This window comes from Ceratotherium simum, chromosome 11 (assembly GCF_057802395.1).
Source record: "Ceratotherium simum simum isolate JZ-2026a chromosome 11, ASM5780239v1, whole genome shotgun sequence".
In the NCBI taxonomy this organism is placed as follows: Eukaryota; Metazoa; Chordata; class Mammalia; order Perissodactyla; family Rhinocerotidae; genus Ceratotherium; species Ceratotherium simum.
Genome location: NC_141910.1, coordinates 69,216,284 through 69,239,752, shown reverse-complemented (window position 1 = coordinate 69,239,752; position 23,469 = coordinate 69,216,284). Strand labels below are relative to the sequence as shown.

At 34.7% G+C, this 23,469-nt stretch overlaps 1 protein-coding gene across 5 annotated transcripts in view; it reads right to left on the bottom strand.

Moving 5' to 3' along the window:
* Window positions 1–23,469, bottom strand: part of KIDINS220 (kinase D interacting substrate 220) — a 117,955-nt gene that overhangs the window by 6,366 nt on the left and 88,120 nt on the right. For 3 of the 5 annotated variants that reach the window (XM_087437189.1, XM_014792150.2, XM_087437190.1), the window contains 5 exons: window positions 17,382–17,560; window positions 16,067–16,293; window positions 13,838–13,951; window positions 2,547–2,675; window positions 591–689 (listed from right to left, as the gene is read on the bottom strand). In XM_087437189.1, the coding sequence (XP_087293315.1) occupies window positions 591–689; window positions 2,547–2,675; window positions 13,838–13,951; window positions 16,067–16,293; window positions 17,382–17,560 (748 nt within the window). The remainder of the gene's footprint in view (window positions 1–590; window positions 690–2,546; window positions 2,676–13,837; window positions 13,952–16,066; window positions 16,294–17,381; window positions 17,561–23,469) is intronic. The other 2 variants (XM_014792151.2, XM_087437192.1) reach the window with 1 other exon arrangement.

Here is a 23,469-nt window from a genome sequence, read left to right as displayed (position 1 = left end):
GAAAGCAGCATGGACAGGCTGGCATTTATAGCAAGGAGTAGGGTGGGGGTCAGTGGATGGAAAATCGCTAAGAAGAAACATCATGGGTAAGAGGAGACTCTGATGAACCGACTTGACAAGATTGCTGCTGGAGGCAGGCCAGGGGGATCAGACAGCACCTGGAGGTGGTGAGGAATGAGGAATCTGATCAGATACAGAGGGAGATCAGACATCGAGGGTGGGGGTCAGTCTTTCTAAATTGACTTAACAGAATTCTTGCTAGAACTGGGCAATGCAGGCCTCACCAGGATGGAGACCAAGGTCAAGGCCTAGAGGCTTAGAGGAGGCTGACTAAGAAGCAGGTCAAGGAGAGAGTCTTTGTCAAGGAAAATACGGAGGACAGGCAGGTAGCCTCTTTCCCAAATTCCCAAGTAAAATGCCCAAAGGCAAAAGTTGCCAACTACTGCTGTGTAACAGAATACATAAGGGTTGTACATAAGTGTAAAATTCAGTTTATATTTTTTTTAAAAAAATATCAGTTTAGACCAGTATCTATTAGCACTTGCTTTATACAATGTTGTAAATAATTCTATATATATAAAATATCTTACCGTGCTCCTAAAAAGGTGCCAGTCTCCAAAATTCATATTCATCTCTTTCTTCAGCTCATCAATGTTACACTGAGCTAACACACGGCCATTTATGTTTGCCTGAATAAAAATGAATATAAGTATAAAGACAAACAAAATGTGAGATATTGTGAATTATTAGTGAATAAAAAGTATATTTACATTTAGTATTAGGAAAGTCATTAGAGACTAGAAAATATTGACCTAAAAAAGGTTATCATCCCATGCAATAATACAATAAACACGTTGAATTTGAACAACATAAACCACTCCATATTTCTCTGTCTTAAGTACTCAAGTAAAATAAATCACTGTTTAGAGACCAACCCAAGAGCTAACCCTCCCAACTATTTCCAGAACTACCTACCCTGTCATGCACAATAACAAAACTGTTAGTTTTTCTCCTCTAATCTTGTAAAATATGAACATGAACACAAGCTCCTGGGAGGGGTCAAAGACGTCTGTCCTTCTAAGTTGTCAGTCATGGACGAAGTTCTAAATGAAGTAACCTCTGACAAACTTACCAGTTATATTAGATAACTTCTGTCATAAAGAATGTCCACCCACTAATTTCTCAGTCTATTAAATTCACAAAAATGACTGTATCACCATTGGGTGTCTGTAATTCTAGTTGCCCCCAAATAAGAAACAACGGAATTTTCTTTATTAATAATAGGTAGCTTGCTGATTTTACAAAATACAATACCTGACTTTATTAACTATGATAAAATTATGGAATACCTGTATTTAAAATCATTAGAGTGTTCAGTTTCCAAGTTCATTCTGAAGAAAAGAGTGTACAGAGCAAGCCTGTAACAGAGGTCCTGCTGAACACAAGGAAATTTGCAGCACTTAAGAAACCAGTTGCTACAATGGGCTTCAAAAAGCCAGGGCCTGGGGATAAAGAGCTGAGTGGAAAGAAAACCGCTGTCCTGATGAAAACAAAACTGCCACAAAGGATTCAAGTCAGAGACCTCACTGTTTCCTGACTCTAACCAAGCTGCCTAGAAGAGAGAGTCAGGCTTGTACCTCAGAAAGGCAGTGCCGGACATTTTTGCAAACAGGGATTAGCACAAGCCAGATCTGTAAGGAAACTGACATTATCTGAAACTTTTCTGACTAAAATTAGGTTAAGATTAGTAAATGGTATCTATATATGCTCAGAATTCTTTTAAAAACTTTTTAGATGCCATTCTTTAAAGTATGTAAACATTAGAGGCTTGTTATTAATGCTCTACTTTACCACAGTTCTCTGATAGAAAAAGTACAACTGTGAAAATATCTGCTATAACTGGGACTCGGCCTGGTATATGGGAAGCCTTCCTCAAAATCCCAGGCAACACCGTCCAACTTCATGGTAGTTACTAGAATTGCTAGAAGATCTAGGAAGAAATAAACTTTTCAAATGTGTTAGCCTTGCAAACCCAAACCTATGAGGTTTCATCAAATGGGACATGATCATAAGTCCTGTAAGACATGAAAGTGAGAATTTGGGGAAAATGAAGCAAGTGTGGTTTACTTTGATAATCATTAAGTCACAAATAAATATGACAATCAAAGAAAATGTAACATAAAAGAAAAGGCCTTTGAATGTTCTATGTTGCATACTGGAAATATGAGTTATTGTTTACCTAATCGTGAAATCTCTCAGAGCTTTGTATTTCTCATCAAGGCATTTTTTACTTATATTAGGTAATTTTTTTTTACAATAACACTGTAATACAGCTATTTTATTTTCTTTTACCCATTTGTAAACTAAGGGATAATAGGGCAATTTTAGGATATAAAATAATAAGAATCATGTTTCCATTTAGAGCTTTCCCATTTCAACAGAGAACCCATCTTTAAGAAACTAAATATGAGGTGTTCACTGTCCACAGAGCCCCATCTCCTATGCCCTCAGCCCTGCCTGAGTCGGCAGGTAAATGTGTACATCACCTTTTTGATTGTTGCACAATACTGAGGCAGCACACTCTGGTCCAGCCCTTCTATTTGTTTCAGTTTCTCGCATACTGCATCCACATTCATTGAATTCAGTGATATTGTTCCCGAGGCTGGGCCTGATCCCTAGATAAGCCGTGGAAAAATACATGTATGAATAGCACTTAATGCCAGATACATGCAGTCACGCGACAGAGAAATACTCATGAAGTTACACTATGAAGTACTTGGATCAACAACAAATTTTCAAACTGAAGTAAAAACTTCATTGTATGATGTGCATTGTATGGGAAAATGCCAGTAGGGAACAGAATTAGCCACCGTTATACCTTAATGAGTAGCTTTTAAACAGATACAGCCTGATCAAAACCACTTTTCTAAGAAGATAGAACATTCCATGAACCAAGCCTAGGCCAACTTCTCAAATGTTTACAGCCTAACTTCAAGAGAGAAGGATGTAGCCCTTAATAACAGGACGACAGGGGTTTTAAAAAAAGAGGAAGAACAAAGGGGTAAAATTACTGACGCCTGTATTATAAAAATGCAAAAATTAAATCTATGAAATAATTTTAAAGTGCCTATACTAAACAGCTTTAAATGTCTCTACAGACTAATAGTCTACGACAGCTGAGGTTTTCAGATCTTGATCATATTTTATATCCAAGGGATCTAAAACTTCCCCTAAAGAATCCATACAATAATCACGTATATATAAAACAACAATATTACTTCTTAACACATGTGAAAGTAAATACAATCCATTAAAATATGGTCTCATTTAAAAGAAAAGTCAAAATAATAAATAATTCTAGTATTTACTTAGAAGAAAAACCTTTTCTGAGTGTGGTAACATACTAAAGAAGTATTTACCTGTGATCAATTATATATGAATCTCCTCAATCACAGATGTGGACACTGGGGTCTAGCAAGGTTAAGTTTTGACTTCAAAGTCACAGAATAAATAGCTAGTTAGTGGTAGGTTTGGACCAGAGCACTAATTTATCAGGTCTTACAACTTCCTATTTTCCTTGCTGCAACTGTCTATTTTGGAAGAGTTTACAGAAACTATATCCACAATAAAGAGAAAACAAACCAACTAGTATAGAGAATAAAGATAATGTTCCAAATGATCTGTTCTGTTCACCATTCAATCTAACTTCAAAATGATAAAAAAAATTTATCCTATCCTCAGGAATGTGTAAATTTATATTTTCTACTGCCTCTTTTATCATTATCAAGACAAAAGTAGACTATAACACAGCCAAAACTGCCTGTTAGCCAGTTGTTAAATGTTATGTGTAACATGAAAGCATAACATAATATTCTATTATGAATGGATAAATAAATATGCACACATACAGTATATGCATAGCATATATCTATATTACATATAAATATAAATAAAGCTAGGGAATGAGACCATATTGAAAAGATAGTTGGGGGAGTAATTTTATGAAAGTTAGGGAGTCTTAGCAACTTTGCAAGTATGAGATAGGCCCATACAAATTTGGAAATTAATGACTTGGAATATACTGCACCAAACACATTTATTCATAGTTTGTTTTTAAATATAAATTTAAAATATGCCATATATTATATGGTCCGAGGTTCAATTGCTTCAAAAATACTAATAGCAAAACACTAGTATTTCCATAATTTAGTTTTCATATCTCTATACATAGTTCTATTTTCTGCCTGGATGAGTACAGCCAATATTCAAAGTGTTAATTATCTACTATCTAGTATGGAAATTTAAAGTGTTTTCTATGAATTTTTAATAACTATACTTCTTTGATTTTTTCTTTCTTTTTAGAAAGCTTTATTGAAATATAATTCATAAACCATACAATTCTCCCATTTAAAGCGTACAATTCAATGATTTTTAGTGTATTCATATTGTTGTGAAACCATCACCACAATCAATTTGAGGACATTGTCATATTCCTAAAAAGAAATTCCTGAACCTGTTAGCAGTCTTTCTCCATCCCCTCCAACACCCACTCCCAATTTTCTGTTTCTATACTATAGATTTGTCTATCCTGGACATTTCATATAAATGGAACCACACAATATGTGACCTTTCGCGACCAGCTTCTTTCACTTAGTCTAATGTTTTCAAGGTTCACCCATGCTATAGCATGTATCAGTACTTCATTCTTTTTTGTTGCTGAATAATGTTTATCTTTTAAATTATCTTTAATACTGTCTTTCAAAAATTTTTATTCCTCAACCTGTCTCTTCTCTCTGGATATATTCATACTTGTTTACATTTTCTCCATTCAAAAATCACAAATGAACAGTTTGATCACCAAATAAACAATGATCATACCAGATTGTAATTTATAGAATAAAATAAATATACATGAGTCCATACTGATACAAATAATTGAATAAATAAGTAAATGAGGAAGAAAAGACAGCTTTTCCTTATAGAATTCCAATTAATAAATGTAGAAGAGGGAAATAGAAAATTACCATCAGGAAGACACCACAATAATAGTGGTTGTAAACAAGATGCATCAACAGAAACTAAAATTAATGGGCAAAAGTATAAGCAGAAACAGGATATTTGCGGAGTTTCAAAATATCTCTCTCAAGACATTTATTCATTACAAAAGGAAAAACAAAACCTTACAGTGTTGAAACCTGGCAGATGCCACCTTAACCAAGTGAATGAGGTTAGCATTACCAGTGGTAAGGCAGGACCATCACAGACCCTCTAATGTGATGCTCTAAGGAGGGCATAGCATCATTCCTGTGGTTCTCCTGTCAAAGATGTGTAACCTCCTTCTAATCACGAGGAAATAGCAGACAAACCCAAACAGAGGGACAGTCTACAAAACATCTGACCAGTACTCTTCAAAAGTATTAATTAAGGTCATGAAAGACAAGAAAAAGACTGAGAAATTGTCACAGATTAGAGAACTCTAAGGAGAAACAACAATAAAACACAACTGGACTGGATCCTGGACCAGAAAAATGACATTAGTGGAAAAACTGGTGAAATTCAAATAAAGTCTGTAGTTAATAGTACTGGACCAATTTTAATTTCTGCTCTTGAAAAATATACTACAGTTATAAAAGATGTTAACATCAAGGAATACTATTTTTGTAACTTTTCTTCAAAATTATTTTAAAGTAAAAAGTTTTTTTTTTTTTAATCATAAAAGAACTCTATTTATGATTGTGCTTAAAAGGACAAGTATAATAGACATGGAATAAATTAACTCTGTCAACTTAGGGAAAAAATAGAAAATATTAGAGTATCTTATTTCCATGGAGAATAGCAACAGAGATGTGTTAATAAAGATACTACTCTTTTCCTTTAAAACAAAAATTTCCAGGGCTGGCCCAGTGGTATAGTGGTAAAGTCTGTGCGCTCCGCTTTGGCAGCCTGGGGTTCGCAGGTTCAGATCCCAGGTGCGGACCTACACACCACTCATCAAGCCATGCTATGATGGCGTCCCACATACAAAATGGAGGAAGACTGGCACAGATGTTAGCTCAGGGACAATACTCCTCAAGCAAAAAGAGGAAGATTGGCAACAGATGTTAGCTCAGGGCCAATCCTCCTCACCAAAAAACAAACAAACAAACAAAAAATTTCCACATAATTTTAATTTCATGGTCCTTTAAAACTTTTACATTTATCAATTATTTTAAAACATATTGTCTCCTTCATTGGGGATTATGGAGAAAATATGTATTATCTCTGAATGACTTTCAGAAGCTATAAGAAAAGACAGACACACACATGGACATAAGATCCCTGTAATTCCATCAAAGCTATAGCCTGACTTTGATTATTTGTAAGTTGGGCTTTATCAAGATAAGGGGTACATTATCAATAAGTTAACATATGTTACAATATGATTCTTTGAATAAAGGAGAAATGGCAATTACCTGCCAGGTCTTTTCTAAAATAATCACATATAATAAAATTATTTTGAAACCAAATGAATCTTAGTGACCAAAATAATGATTTTTGGATGGAAATCTCATAAAAGGAAAGAGTACAAAAGTGATAAGGAAAGAGCATATCTAATAATTCAATAGGTAAATTCTTTTTATTTATTTATTTATTTATTTATTTTTCCCCCAAAGTCCCAGTAGATAGTTGTATGTCATAGTTGCACATCTTTCTAGTTGCTGTATGTGGGACGCGGCCTCAGCATGGCCGGAGAAGCAGTGCGTCAGTGCGCTCCTGGGATCCGAACCTGGGCCACCAGCAGCGGAGCGCGTGCACTTAACCGCTAAGCCACGGGGCCGGCCCTCAGTAGGTAAATTCTTAATAGAAAACTAATTATATTACTTTGGCAATACACGGAATGGTAATACTTTAAAGTTTATCATGCATTCTTACTTGAAATTTACCTGTTACAAATCAAGAACAGATCATTTTGGCATACATCACAATTTATAAAAAAAATTTTCAGAAAATTGAATGCAGAAGATGTTAGTTTGTTTAAACTATTAAAAATAAACTTCCAAACAAATTGAAATTTCTCCAGGTAAAAGAAAAGCTAACAAAACAGATTCAAATTACTTTGATGTAACTGCATGGTTTCATATTGTAAGTAGATTAAAACTACACTCTGAAACATTATCTTCTTTAGTAAATTTATTAAATAAGCTTAGAATTGATTAGCCAGAAATGGGTGCCATGCAAAGGCTGAAAGCAGCTATTAAAACAAACCCAAGACACTGAAATGAGCACAGAATTATAAACAGCCCAGCATGAAGCTGCCAATGATTGCTTCTAATAGCCTAACAAGAAAAGTGAGTAAGATTTCACTGAAAGTTTCTGTACCTGTCTGTGTTTGTTAAACCCAGAGTCACACGGCTTTAAGGAAGGAATAAAACAGAATGAAGGACACGAGCTTAAAAGTAAAACATCAAATACACACATATAATAAAACACAGGCAGCACTTTCATCATTCCTCTTATTTCCCATAACTTCACCTCTATAGCAACACAAAGCAAGGAATGCTCGCACACATGCACACAGTAGTTGAATTTCATGATGGTGTGCTTGACAATTTTAAAACTGTACTCTCAAAATTTATATTCTTTCGATTAAAAGAATAAATCATGGGCCATACATTCAACAAAAAAACCAGGCAAATCAAATTTGCTATGAAAAGTCAATATTCCTACGATATACAAGTTTAAAATTAATTTTTAAATGTTCTGAGTAGAAAATTGCAACTATTAATTGCAGACTAATTTAATAATAAGGCTTAAATACTTGGAATTCACATGATCACTTCATAAAATGAAATATTATCTAGCCACACTATAGTTAATGTTCAGAAATCTACTTTTCAAATGTGGGTTTTGTTTCATCGGGCATGTGGCACATTAAATAGATGCACTAAAATACGTTGGAAAAGAAAGGCCTTAAGAGCCTTACAGCTCAAGAAATCATAAAAGTAATGGTGAAAAATATCTGCATACTATCGTTAACATAACTACTTCAGTGATACAGATTTTTAAAAACTCTAATTCAAAGCAAACATACTACTATTAATTATTTTTCTGAACCTATTAGGGTGGTGGTAAATACTCTTAAAACAGTTAAAATAATCTAGAGACGACTGACAATATTTATTCAAAGTTGACTTACAACACTGTTTTAGTACAATAAAGGGCAGGGCTTTGCTAGCCTAATGCCAGATGTTTTTCTTTTAACATTCACTGTCTGGAGTACTTCATGGGAACCCTGTTCTCTAGTTTATATATATCAACCTTATTATAAGCAGGTTTTTTAGAAAGTTACTATGTATATCTGTGGAGACTTAAAAAAATATCAAAAAAGGAGTACTAAGGAAATTACAATTTATTACAAGGTACCCAAAACACAAAAGAAAGCTATTGTTAACCTAGTTGGAAAAACATAACTTACTCTTCAAACTACATGAGAAATAATAATTAGGTCAAAGTTGACAGATGCGGCTTAATATCACATTTTAAGGGCAATCTTTTGAAAAACACAAATACTAAACAACTGCAATGAATATGATTTTGTTATTTTTTAACTTTTAACTGTTCTCTAGGATTTCAATTATATCATCACTGCAACATATTTCTGTAAAAATATCAAATTAGTTGATAAAAATCAATTTAGTCGTAGTTTATTAATTGTTTAGGAAAAAAGTTTTCTTGACTCAAAGTCTGGCACAAAGACTTTCAAGCTGGAAGTGAACATAATTTTTCACTATATTATTAAAGGAAAAATAAGCTAATACCTTTCCAAACTGCAACAGAATAAAAACGCACTTTCTAAAATAGTTGAGAAAGTGTGAATGAACCTCCGGAGAAGCCACTGAGAGCTGGCACGGAGTACCAGTCCTGAGCCTGCAACCTAAACGGAACCTGCATCTCTCACCCACGGCCTCTCCAACTTTCTCGTCCAAGTCTGCTCCTGGACAACGGGAGACAGCTTGATTTGGACACACATGTGTTTGAAGATAGGTTATAAGTTCTAAACCAGTGGTGGAAATAAAAATTATCTACAGTTAAGCCCCATCTTTTCTTTTTTACTTTATACTTGGTCACTCTAACGACCTGATCCAGTTTAATAAAAACCAAGACCTTCTTTTTTTAATTCCTTTCTTAACTCAGTAGTTTTCATCAATCTCTAAAAGTAAAAGTAACTGCACACGGGAACTCAGGCTACTGTTCTTAACAGTTCTTTGCAATTCTTAAGTTCTTTACAATTAAACTTTGTGCTAATTTTTTCATGCCTTTTCAATGAAGTATAAAAGTGACCTACACGAAGCTGTCTAAAGATATCTAGTAAACCCTGTGGCAGAGAAGGTCGAGAGAGAATGACAGTACTGACAACCCCCTCTTGGCAGCCTTCAAATCCATAAGCTCAGTGAGGGCAGGATTTTCATCAGTTTCGTTCACTGCTGCATCCCACGAGAACAGTACATGGTAGATATTCAATAAACTTGCTGACCCAGTGAATGATCACACAGGCATCTGTAGTACTAGATGCTAAATAATTCAAGGATAAAAGGGTCAACAATGCTGTATCGCTTCTTCCTTTGAAAAAATGCTTTTCAATGAAACAGTTAACACCATGAGCATCATACTTTAAATAAAAATAATCTACAATACTCATAGAGTAGCTCTTTGAAATACCATAACAACATGCCACTGAGGAGACCCGGCTGGAGACAGGTCCTCCATAACGGACACTTTCCTTCATCGTCACAGAAGGATCTGATCCAATACTTCCTAGTGAGAACCGGACTGGAAGAGAGTAAAGGCACCAAGTAAAATCCCCCTGGAAAGCTTTAAAAATTGAAACTGTTTGGAGCATTCAAATAACCAAGAAATCCTTTTAAACTCTAAGAAAACAAACCGATTGACACCTTTTGGGTCAGGGAAGCATCAACAGATAGAAGGCTGAGGTAATATTAACTGACTGGAGTATCCGTGCAGTGGTACTCCCACCACTGAGACGAGGGTTATTTAACACCACACAGTTTTAGTTTCTGAGTCTTAAAACTCCATGGAATTTGGCCTTTGGGGTAGTAATAATAATTATTATTAAGTACTTAAAGTATGCTAAGACTGAGTAATCCTTAAATCAGACGGATGAGTTGGTCTGTTTTTCCAGATGAGGAACTTGAGTATCAGAGAGGTTAAGGAATCTGTCTAAGGCAAAGAGCTAATCACCAGGGTCTATTTAACAAGAAAGACCAATTACCTGACTAAGTCATGCACAGGAGCAAAGAAGAAGCATGGTATTGAGGAATGGGCTGTGATACAGGCCACGTGGTTTCTAGTTCCACGTCTGTCACTCCCTCCTGTGGACCTCAGGTAAGTCTCACAGACTCTGAGTCAAGAATCTATACCACGGAGCTGGACTATACCATGAGTACCTGTGTTCTCTCGGGATCCTCGAGACAGAAGGCAAGTCCAAGGCGGGGCCAGAGATCTTCTTTTACTGGTTTTGTAAACTGGAATTTTGATTAAGATTGCATTTCTCAAAAAGGTTTCTCTGCTTTAAAAGTTTGAAAAACACTGGTCCTTTCTAGCTCTAATACTCTGAAGAGCATATCTTGAGTCCAACATCAATATTTTTTTTCCAGTTTTAGATTTGGCAAATATTTTCTTTATTATAAAATTATAGGAAAAAAGGTATCACAGAGGCTTATATTTTACATCTTCACCTTTGTGAAACACTTGGACATATCTATAATTTATCTGATAAGTTCTTGGCTGGCCTTCACAAGCTATAATCATTACAATGTTCCTTAATGTGAGAAAACCCAATTATTTTCATGAGGATCTGCTTTATAAAAGTCTATCAGAAATTCTTTGTGGTAAAAAAAAGATGGGACCCCCACTAATAGAAAAGACTATAGTTGGTTAACTCTTTATAATCTGGTTTTTTTGGTGTTTTGTTTTTTTTTTTAACTTACTATTCTGTATCTGTATCTTATTATTCTGTATTCGGCGTCTGTAATGACAAGATCATTTGTCCAAAAATGTTTGTGTAGCTCCTGACTTATCTATAAGCAGCTCTTGTCATCAACTGTTGCATACAGGGGACAGCTGAATGAGCAGAGATGGACTCAATCTGCTGTTATCCCAGAAATATAGAGAGTTTTCTACTACAGGATTAGAAAGCCATATGAGCCATGAAGGGTTAAATAATTTTTATATTAACTACTTCTATGTTGGTTCAGCTGTAAAGATCCCAGACAGTGTTCCCATGTACAGATACTTCTCCACATTTCCACCACTGCTTTTAATTCGGCTTTGAACTAAGTGTCTACTTTTACTAGTCTTCTACAAAACAGATTTTACGTGCTATTGTCATCATTAAATTCTTAAAAGCAAAGAAAGCTCAGTAAGCACCCATTATTCACTAAGCAGATCATAAAACTATCTTTTAATATTAAAAGAACAGCAAATAGTACAGTTATTTTACTAAACAAAGGCACTAATATATTTAGAGCATCTTTACTTTTCGTTATTGGGCTTCTAAACACATCTCAAGAATTGTACTATTTCCCCTTCCCCAAAAACTCATTTCAAAATTTGCCTAATGCTCCTTCACTGGTCCCTGAAAGAAACTACAGACACATTTTAATTACAAGGGTTTGTCCACATTCTTAAGCATAGCTACTACTTCAGCATGTCCGTGTCATTAAGACCATCAAATTCTTCACAGTATCTAATTTTCAACAAAAGTTTGCTGAGGAATTTTAGCTCGGAGAACTGCATTGCATGCATGAATCTACACATTAAAGGCTCTCTAACTAAACTAAAAGTCATTCTTGCATATGGCGGCAATGATCCATGGATTGAAGATTCTCCTAACATCTAAAGAAAATTATTATGGTTTATTGTGTCTATCATTTCGTGGATAATTGAAGTCACTCAAATACTTCAGCTAAAATGTTAATGACTTAAAAAGAATCATCAACTCCTCAACGAAAACACCAAAATGGTTCTCCTTCTCTCTCTTACTAACATTAATTCAAAGAAAATTAAAGTAAAAAAACTACTGCCTATCCAAATGCATGTTTTAAGTTAAAAAATTATGGATATTCTCAGGATGCAATATTTCACCACATTAATTCTAACTCCTATGACACATTTCAACATTGCTTTAAATTGATCATGTTTACATAAGCATAACATTCTGTAAATAAAGCAACAGAAGTTAAAATACAAACTAGGTTCTTTAAATTCCACATTGATTGCATAAATGAAGATTTTAAGGCTCATCACATTAAACATATTTCTTAAATACAAAGTCTTGAGCAATAAATATTCAAGTGACCTCCTAGATAAGTTTGTTTGTTTTTTTTTAAAGAAACCCACCTTACAGTGTTGGACCAAAAAAATAAAGGTTTAAATAATTCCCTTTACATGCTGAACTAGCTCTGTGTTTATCCAGAAATTTAATTTAATACATACACAGATAAAGAAAAGTAGTACTGCATTTACACTAAGGCTTCATAAACCGTGGCCACCTAGATTAAGAATGAGTCACTAAAGCTCCATTTCTGGTTTACACTATCCAGCTCATAGTGCCTTTTTGTTGTCTCAAGGGCAATTTTGGATATCTCCGAAAATATTCTACATGTGTAGCACCAATTGCAGGCTTAAGAAAAACAGGCAAAGGTGAAAATAGAGGTCAACACTAAGGAACAAATACCACGAATAGAATGCTCCTGATGGCTGCTGGAAACCTCTTCCTTACCAGACAATAAAAAACCCCTTCCTATTTCATTGAGAAAGGGGAAAAGCAGAAGGAAATAAAGGGTAAAGTTAAACATTAGCTTTTTAATTAATCCATGAACTATGATTATTAGCATTCAGCTACTCTACACCAGCTGCCTATCACACCACAGACACAGAGTTAGTGAACTGCCGTCATCACAATTCAGACAGTTGTTACTGCTGCAGAAGCGATGAGATGCGCATGTTCCACACCACAAGACTACTCATTACCCTCGAGGAGTCTGTGGGTGAAGAAAGCCCCTCAGCAGCATCCTCCTTGATAACCTCCTAACAACACAAAACAAGAGTGTGGGTAAAGGTGAGAGAGCAAGCCAAACTAGGATGACGAATGAACACGATGTAAAAATAATAATATAAAACATCGAAACCTGGATGGGATCAGGTTTCTCCTTCAGTGACAACATTCTAAAATTTAAATAACAGTTTAAGTTCTATAGCTTTTGTCTCCTAATTTATAAAAATATATTAACAGGGAATTTCTTTTTTTTAAATTGTTAAACTAAGTTTATCATAAGGAACACCTAATATTTTAGGCACGAATGTATTTTGTTCGGAATAGATTCAACAGTACATTTTAATAATTTCCTTTTCCTATTTAATTTCTGCCATTAGATTAAAATGTTCTTTCAATATATGCTCTAATTTTTATACCATAGGGCTAACATATATATACAGATACCATATATATATCCTTTAAGAAGATACTAGAAATCAGTAGATGCAAAGGTTTTTAGTTTTAAAAGTTTTGGTAACAAATACTGCATTATAAGCCAGAAACTCTGGTTGTAAACAACTCAACATTTATTCACTGAGGCTGCTAGTCATTTTCCTTCCATAGATATTTACCAGAATTGAAAACAAAATACATTTTATGTTAGTAATAGCTTAACGTTTCTTAAAACTATTTATAAAATAAGTTGTGCTCTTTTACTACAGAAAGGAAATAATCAAACTTCTAATTGCTATCTATGTTGCTTATTAGATTAATACTTTAGTTACCCTTTTTTATACTTACTAGGCCATTGCTTTGATCTCTGGGCAAATTCATTTTTACTGATGGACGTGAGATGAGATGTTGGGAACCGCCAGGGTAATACCTTGGCGTGTAAAGGTATGGGGCAAAGAATGGCTATGGAAAAAACACGTAACAAAAGAAGGGGATAAACAATTACAGAAATCAAAGTGTAATGAGATTTATCAAATGAAACTAACCAATAAAATACAACTTCAAATTTTTAATGCAAATGACAAAATAAACGAAAAAAAGCCTCACTCACATTCTATAAGATATCAAACCCAAACTTAAGACAGATTATTTAAATATTTATATTGTTGATTTAATGTAAGCTTTTTTTTTTTAAGCAACTGAAGTTTTGCACCTTACAATTTCACAGAAGAGTTTCTCTTTACATTTAACATTTTTATGGGCTTACCATGTGTCAGGTTCTAAGTGATTTACAAATATTAATTCACCATCTCTTTTAAAAAACTAGAATGGAATCTTAACAGAATACTATTCTTTACAAAAAAATATTAGCCTTCAGTAAGACCAAAAAGAGTCTTGATTATATGAGAACATCCTAGCATGGATTCCAAGAATATTGTTACTCTAAGTTCCTAGAATTTACCTTATATGCTATACCCTAGAGTTTACTCTATCTCCTAAATAAGCAAGCCTATTTTTTCAATGTTGGTAATCCATTGTTTCGACGAGATTTGTAACGGTAGCCTTTATTTGTAATCAGTTTCATATAAACACGAGATGTCAGATTATGTGGGCTAAACATAAAGATTAAAATTCATTAAGCTTCATTACACTGAAGTAACATCTTCCCTACCTTTTTCACTACTGCCATTTTAAGAAAATTATTCTACTTTTAACTTTCAGACTAAAAACCTCAAATAACTACAGCAAAAAATAACTAGACATAAAAACATGAAAAAATTTTAAATGCTTTAAAAATAATAAAATGCTATTAAAGCATCACATGGATTGTTATTCATATAAAATTAGTGAACACAAGGTCTCAGCCTAGATGGTATGCTAATTTTTTTTTCTTCAAACTTCTTGGTCTCAAAACTTCAACTGTCATCTAATGATCAATTGAGCCATTTTACGTAAAATTACAGCAGATTTTAAGACTGGTAAATAGAAACCTGCATTTCACACTGCCTACCACACAGTTCAAGTTTACAAGAATGGAATACATTATACAATGCTACTCTTTCACCTTTTTCTCCTTGTCTGAGTAAAAGAATGGAATAGCATTCATAGGACCTCTATGAACGGTGTACCTAATTACTTATATGGCCAACATTTTTTAAGAACTGAAAATTTAATTTAAACTCTGGAATCTCTTCTTTGCCACATTTATTCTAAACTTCTCTTTCTTCCTAGCTCATATGAAATTGATTTAGGCATGCACACTGGGCTTCTGTGAATACTAACCCCTATATGTTCAAGAATTAGACTAATGAGAGAGACAACAAAAAGTAATTGCAAAGGATCCTACAGTACAGTTCCAGAAGGCAAAATACTAGGATTCATGCTCCATTTTCCTATAGGAAATATTAGTATTTAAGGTCATTAAAGTGCAAATAGCTTAGGCCTACTAAACTTGAGAGTCTGAATACCACTGATAATTAATTGTGCTTTCATCTTTTCAAGTAGAAAATTATCATACTTATACTAATTATACATGACTGAAGATAACTTGAAATAAAACTCTAGAAAAGGGCTATGGTGCTATTATTTAGCAATAACATCTGAGTCATACAAGCAGTATTTTCCATCATTTTCTCACATTTAAAAGCTATAACACATATTAAATATAGGTTTACTGAAATAGAAATTTACATTTATCATTGTTTTAAATGCCAATATAGATTATTATACGAGATAACAAATGGAACATTTGTTTACAAACAAATAGAGAAACAGATCCCTTTGAAGCATATGATAGTCACTGCTGATCCTGTGGACTTTCACTTTCTTATCAAGATAATAAATAAAAGCAAAAAGCATCTCTAATATTCAGACTCAACTGAGATCTAGAACCTGTTAAAATTCAAAATTCTTTTGATTTTTAAAATATTATATATATTATTAAATGCAAACAACATTATTCCTATTATTAAAAAACTCAAGTACAGTTTCAAAACAATAATAGAATCCATAAGCAGAAAACTTCTGATATTTCCCTGGAACAAATTCTTAAGATTAAAGATTCTAGCACTTCCTTACCCTATTATAGAATGGATGTTGGGGTCCTGTCATACCACTGTAATAGCTACTGTGAGGCTGTGGTGACACAACCCCACCTCCAAATGGTCCATTGAAGGAAGTGGAGGAAGAACAGACAGACGGAGGCTGACTGTAGCCTGATGGTGGTCTAGGATGAGCTTCATGTAAGGGTAGTGGGGGATATGCAAGTCCTCCAATGTTAATCTGGTCTCTTGCAGCACGAACATCTAAAAGATTAAATGATAGTGCAGAAGGCAAAAGAAAATAGGACATTAGTAGTTAGTCCAATTACCTCCTTTAGTTACCAGACAGAAACATGATTTTATCACTCTTGCCAGGGATTCCAACTGGCTTAAAGAAGTAGACAGGAAATCTTGAACATTCTAGACATTCTAGTAAGAAAAGCCCAACTAATTTGCATAAAAAGTAGTTTTTCACCATTTGAAAAATCACAACATCTAGATTCTTCTCTTCAGTTACCAGAACTATACATTTTTCTCTGACTTTTTAAGGTATTTGTTTGTTTGTCGTATTGTAACAATTCTTATAATTCATAAAGTATTACCGATTACTAATAACTCCCACTTGTGTAGTATTAATAAAGACAATGTTAGCTAAGACCTTGGGTTTACAAATGATATGACTCATCTGCCTGTGAACAACAACAAACAATTCCATTGCCACAAAACACACCTTTGACATCAGCTTTATAACAGGTATCTAAAAAAATATGTAGGAGTAATTTAAGGCTCTCTCTTCGTAACTCCTGGAAAACTCAAAGGTGGGGTTAGCAGTGCCAGTATCATACAAAAGAGAATGTGTTTCAATAAAGGTTTTGTGTGTGTGCATGTGTATATGGCGCTGCCTCAAGAACAACTTAAACTATTTCCAAGCCCTCATGTCACTATCTTCAAGTTCCAGTCCACAAATTTAAGCCAAAATTTAAAAAATAATAAAAAGACTTTCTTACTCCTCTGGTCCTATTAAGAACAGACGATTGGTGACAGAAAAATTACAATGAACTGCCATCTTAAAGTGGTGTCTATACGTTAAAAGGAATCTGATTCCAAAGTAAGGATTCAGGTGTGTGGGTTGGGAAACATATAAAGTAAGTTTAACAAATAACATTTTCTTAACCTCCCCAAAAGGATGCCAAGCCTCCCGATCCTCGGTTTCATTAATTCTCCCGTGTAGTGCTTAGTTCAATATTTCTTGGTTTTTCACAGAGCAGGAGAAACTTACACAGCTAAATTAGAAATAGGAAAACTTCTGAGGACTTTAGAGAAGAAGAATTAAATTTACTACTAATACCCACCTGCAATAATTTCCCGTAGTTTAGGGTCTAGGTTTACAGTACATGGCAAGAAGGTTTTTACATCTCGAGCCACAAGAACTGGGGTCCTTGAAGACAAAAACACTTCAAAATTTCTTATATCTCCATCTATTTCAAGCAGTGGCTCAACATCTTTAGTTGTTGGAATATTCTTTGATATTCTTCAAACAAGAAACAAATGAAAAAGGTCATTAAGGTCACTATTAGAAAGGTAAATTCTGCATGTAACTTAAAATTTGTTATTTAAAAAATAAATAATACATTACACGCCTTGTTCTCATTAAGAAAAAATTTTTTAAGGAAAGAAAAGGAACAAAATGAGTAGTACAGTTACAAAACTACTAAGGTAACAGGTGTGGGGTCAGAGTTATATTGCCTTTAATCAAAGGCAGGACTTTGGGCTGAGAAACCACAGGAAGGAAAGTGACACATGTATATACCAGGCACTTGACACGTTGATGATTACCTCTCAGTGAAGGCTAAATGAGGTATCATCTTACATACGAGGACAGTGGGCCTTAGACAAATTAAATATCCTGCCTAAAGTCACACACAACAGAAAGAGAATCTGACTGGCTCTAAAATCTATGTTTATTATAGAATACCATGGTTCTTGCCTTTGCAAAGAAAAGAATAAATGAAGAATAATTTTTAAATAAATTACACAAATTAGAAAAAAGCACAGGTTTTTCCTTTTCAAAAAAGGTTTTATTTTCTATTGTAAATGTAATATATGCTTACTGTATAAGTATATATATAAGACAAAGAAATACAGAACAATAGAGGAGAAAAAACATAATTTTACCAACCAGACACAATAACTACTAATATAGTGTGTCACTTAGTCTTCTTTTTATTATGCAGAATTTTTTACACAGTTGAGTTTACATATGTAAACAATTTTGTATCAGGCAGAAGTCTTAAATGTAAAAACAAGTAACATTCATTAAAAAATACTTGGTGGCGGGGGAGCCGGCCCCGTGGCTTAGCAGTTAAGTGCTCGTGCTCCGCTACTGGTGGCCCGGGTTCGGATTCCGGGCGAGCACTGACGCACCGCTTGTCCGGCCATGCTGAGGCGGCATCCCACATACAGCAACTAGAAGGATGTGCAACTATGACATACAACTATCTACTGGGGCTTTGGGGAAAAAAAAAAGGAGGAGGACTGGCAATAGATGTTAGAGCCGGTCTTCCTGAGCAAAAAGAGGAGGATTGGCATGGATGTTAGATCAGGGCTGATCTTCCTCACACAAAAAAAATAATAATACTTAGGGGGACCGGCACCGTGGCATAGCAGTTAAGAGTGCACGCTCCGCTGTTGGTGGCCCGGGTTCGGATCCTGGGCGCGCACCAAGGCACCGCTTGTCAGGCCATGCTTCGGCAGCATCCCATATAACGTGGAGGAAGATAGGCACAGATGTTAGCCCAGGGCCAGTCTTCCTGAGCAAAAGGAGGATGATTGGCAGATGTTAGCTCAGGGCTGATCTTCCTCACAAAAAATAAATAAATAAAACAAAACTTAGTAAACACTTACTTCTATGATGAACTACATGAAATTGCCATTTTCATAGGTCAAAATGGTCACATATTGACAATTCTATATGGTTCAACCTACCACATGCCAGACAATGTGCCAATATGAGGCAGTAAGTAAAAATGCCTCACAGAGAGATCAAGTGATGGAAAATGTGAAAGAGAGCTTAAAAGACAAGGAGGTAGATGAGAAAACTGGAAATAACCCAAATGTCTAATAACAGACAAAGAAATAAATAACTTGTGCTATATCCATATAATGGAATACTACTTAGCAATAAAAAGGAATGAACTTATTTATACATGCAGTAACATGGATAAATCTCATAATAAATTATGTTAAGTGAAAGAATACAGCCAATAAAGAGTGCATAGTTGGATGTTTTCACTTATATAAAACTAGAAAATGTAACCCAATCTACAGTGACAGAAAGCAGATAAGGGGCTCCCTGTGAAGTCAGGGATGTGGAGGAGAAAGAAGACAGGGAGGGATTCCAAAGAAATAGGAGGAAACTTCTAGAAGTAATAGATATGTCCACTCTCCTGAGGGTGGGTATGTACATACATCAAAACTTGTGGAATGTACAGCTTAAATAGCACAGTTTATTGTATGTTGATTACACCTCACAAAGCTGCTTAAAAATCACTATACATTTGGAGATATCCCCAAAACACTCAACTCCCAGTTAATCAAGAATACTAAGTGTTAGATTATACTGAGTACAGTTGCAGAGGAGCAGTAAGATTTTCATGCCCTTCAAAAAGTGAAATGGGATCTTACTGTAATGCTAGTTAGTTATATTACTTCTTTGGGACTAGCACTTTACTGCTCAGACCCAATACTTGGCTAGTAGCTAAATATTAAAAGCCATCTAAGGGAAAATCCAGAGAACAAAATTAAGAAACAAGAAAAGAACAGGGTGCTGGTGAGAAAATAAGGACAGCAATTCTGTCTTAATGAATTTCAGGAAGTCCCTTTTATGGACTCACGCATACATGCACAAAATAGAAAAGCCCACCGACATGGGATTACTTCTTAACAAATTAAAATGGCATTCAAACTGAATATTAAATATATTTAAAATGAAATGGAAAACTTGGAGAATGGTTTCACAAAATCGCTTGCAGAAGTGGCCAAAATATCAGGGCTTAAATAGTTAAAAAGGTAGTTCATCTATTTCAGGAGTTGAACATAAAATTCTAAGAGAAGCTAGAAAGATTTAGATAAAAACACACAGCTGACAAGTCACATGAAACAAATTAACTGCATTTTAATGCCAGCTCTGCTTAAGCCTGAATGTGAACAGTGTTCTCAATACGATGAACAATACTGCTGTTCACAAGCCAACAGTCTACTGCTGGTTTCCAGATTGAAGTCTCTATTCTAACCTTTTGAGCTCAATACATTAAACTCTTCTACTGAAAGAGATATTTATGTAAATGATAATCTTTTGGCAGTGGGCCACCAAAATCATATGTGCCTTTATTTTTCAGATATTTTTCCAAAGGTTAGTATTTAAAGAATTTAAGTAACTTCACTTTTCAATTAAGAGTGAATTTAAATTTCCAGTATTATGAATCATGTGAATTAAAGTTGTCAGCATTAAATGGCCCACAGAAAGCATTATAAAACCTCAGGCATCAATGAGCTCCTACTAAGTTTAAATGCAACTTCTTTCCATGCTACCATTCTAGCGGTACTTATTAATGCCAACATCAACGTAAGTTAAAAGCACTTTGATTATAAATGACAGTGGTTTATAGAAGGTCTATATTATTTCCTGGCAGAATTTATATAAGCCATTCATATCACTTCAGTTCAAAATGAAGTTTTAAACTACGTGGAAAAAAATTTCTATTTTAAGTCAAAATATAAACAGGTTCCAAGAGCATAATTTATGAAAAAGGCATTATTTATCATACTTTACCTAAAAGTAGCTGCCTAATAATGTCATTATTTAATCATAAGAGGTTAAAAATTAAGATAATTTTTTAAAAAAAATTTAAATAGGTAAAACTCTTAACTGCCTCAGGATTTTATTACCTTGAAACAAATTTAACTTCTAGTAGACTTTCAAATACTTTCCACCAGTGAATGCCCATTTATTAAATACTCTCTATGCACACAGCACTTTTGAGATTCCAGGAGACAGACGGAACACACAGACAAAAAACAGCCACTAGCATTGCAGCCAAAGGGTCAGAAACAAAAGATAAAATGAAACCCACTGTTAAGCCCACTACTCTGTGGAAAGACAACAAAAACCCTGAACATATTAGTAGCTAACACAAGCTCTCCCCTCCTGTCTTAACACAGTTAACTCCTACTCATTCTTTGTCTCTCAGCTCAATTCCTCCTCTTCAGGGAAGCCTTCCCTGAGACCAAGTCTACTCCTCTATTACAAGCCCTCATAGTACATATGCTTCCTTGCACATACCACATATCACAACTGAATTTTATATTCATTAGTGGAATTATTTTACCAGTGTCTCTCTCCCCCCTAGACTGTAAACTCCATTAAAGCTGGGAACAAGTTCACTTTTGTTTACCACTGTATCTCCAGTGCCTAGAGCAGAATACTGTAACATCACTTTTGCTTAATAAACATCTGTAGAGTGAATAAACTACACAAAAAAATGTATTGTTCCCAAAGAGCTCTATTCCTTTAAAAATTTTTTCACTTTAATTATCCTTTCTGATATTGAAAAAGCCTTGCGTGTGGGGAAGAGTAGGTGGATCCATTTTGAGGTGGTTTTTGTACATGTTGTGAGACAGGGGTCCAACTTCATTCTTTTGTATGTGAAAATCTAGTTGTCCCAGTACCAGCTGTTGAAAAGACTATTCTCTCTCCATTGAATGGACTTGGCACCGTTGTCAAAGCTCAGCTGGCCACAGATGTATGGGTTTGTTTCCGGACACTCAATTCTATTCCATTGGTCTGTATTTCTATCCTTTGCCAGTGCCACATTGTTTTGATTACTGTAGCTTTGTAATAAGTTTTGAAAACACGAAGTGTGAGTCCTCCAATTTTATTCTTCTTTTTCAAGATTATTTTGTCTATTATGGGTCCCTTCCAATTTCATATGAATTTGAGGATTAGGTTTCTATTTCTGCATAAAGGGCTGTTGGAATCTTGATAGGGACTGCACTGAATCTGTAAATCACTTTCCGTAATATCGACATCTCAATATTTAGTCTTCCTATCTATGAACATGGGATATCTTTCCATTTATTTAGATCTCCTTTAATTTAGCAATGTTTTGTAGTTTTCAGTGTACAAGTCTTTAACCTCCTGAGATAAATTTATTCCTGGGTATTTTATTCTTTTAGATGCTATCATAAATAGAATTGCTCTCTTAATTTCCTTTCAGATTGTTCATTACAGGTGTATGGAAATACAATTGATTTTTGTGTGCTGATCTGTATCTCGGAACTTTGCTGAATTTGTTTATTAACTATAGTAGCTTTCTTGTGCAGTCTTTGGGATTTTCTACATATAGAATCATGTCATTTGTGGTTACAGATAGTTTTACTTCTTCCTTCCCAATTAGGATCCTTTTATTTCTGCTTCTTGTCTAATTGCACAGGCTAGAACTTCTACTATAAAGCTGAACAGCAGTGGTGAAAGTGGGTGTCTTAGTCAACTCGGGCTTCTATAATAGAATACCATAGAGTGGATGGTTTAAGCAACATTTATTTCTCACAGTTCTGGAGACTGGAAGTCCAAGATCAGAGTACCAGCGTGGTCGGGTTATGATGAGAACCTCCTCCCTGATTTGCAGCTAGCTCTCTGGTCTCTTCTTATAAAGACACTAATCCCATCATGAGGACTCTACCCTCATGACCTCATCTAAACCTTCTTACCTCCTAAAGACCCCACCTCCAAATACCATCACATTGGTGGGTAGGGCTTCAACATATAAATTTTGGGAAGACACATTCAGCCCACAGCAGCAGGCATTCTTGTCTTGTTTCTGTCTTAGGGGAGAAACTTGCAGTCTTTCACCATTGAGAATGACGGTAGCTGTGGGATTTTCATAAATGTCCTTTATCATGTTGAGTAAGTTCCCTTTTATTCCTAGTTTTCTGAGTGTTTTTACCATGAAAGGGTGTTGGATTTTGTCAAATGCCTTCTCTGCATCCAATGAGTCTTCTTTTACAATCCTTTTTATTTCTGTAAGGTTGGTGGTAATGTCCCCACTTTCTGATTTTACTTACTTGTGTGTTCTCTTTTTTTCATTTGTCAGTCTAGTGAAAGGTTTGTCAACGTTGTTGAGCTTTTCAAAGAAACAACTTTTGGTTTCATCAATTCTCACTGCTGTTATTCTATTCTCCATTTTATTGATCTCTGCTCTAAGCTTATTTCCGTCCTTCTGCTAGCTTTGAAATTTTTAAAATTTGCTCTTCTTTTTCTAGTTCCTCAAGGTGTAAAGTTAGGCTATTAACTTAAGGTCTTTCTCCTTTTTTAATGTAGGCATTTATAGCTATAAATTTTCCTCTGAACGCTGCCTTTGCTGTATCCCATAAGTTTTAATC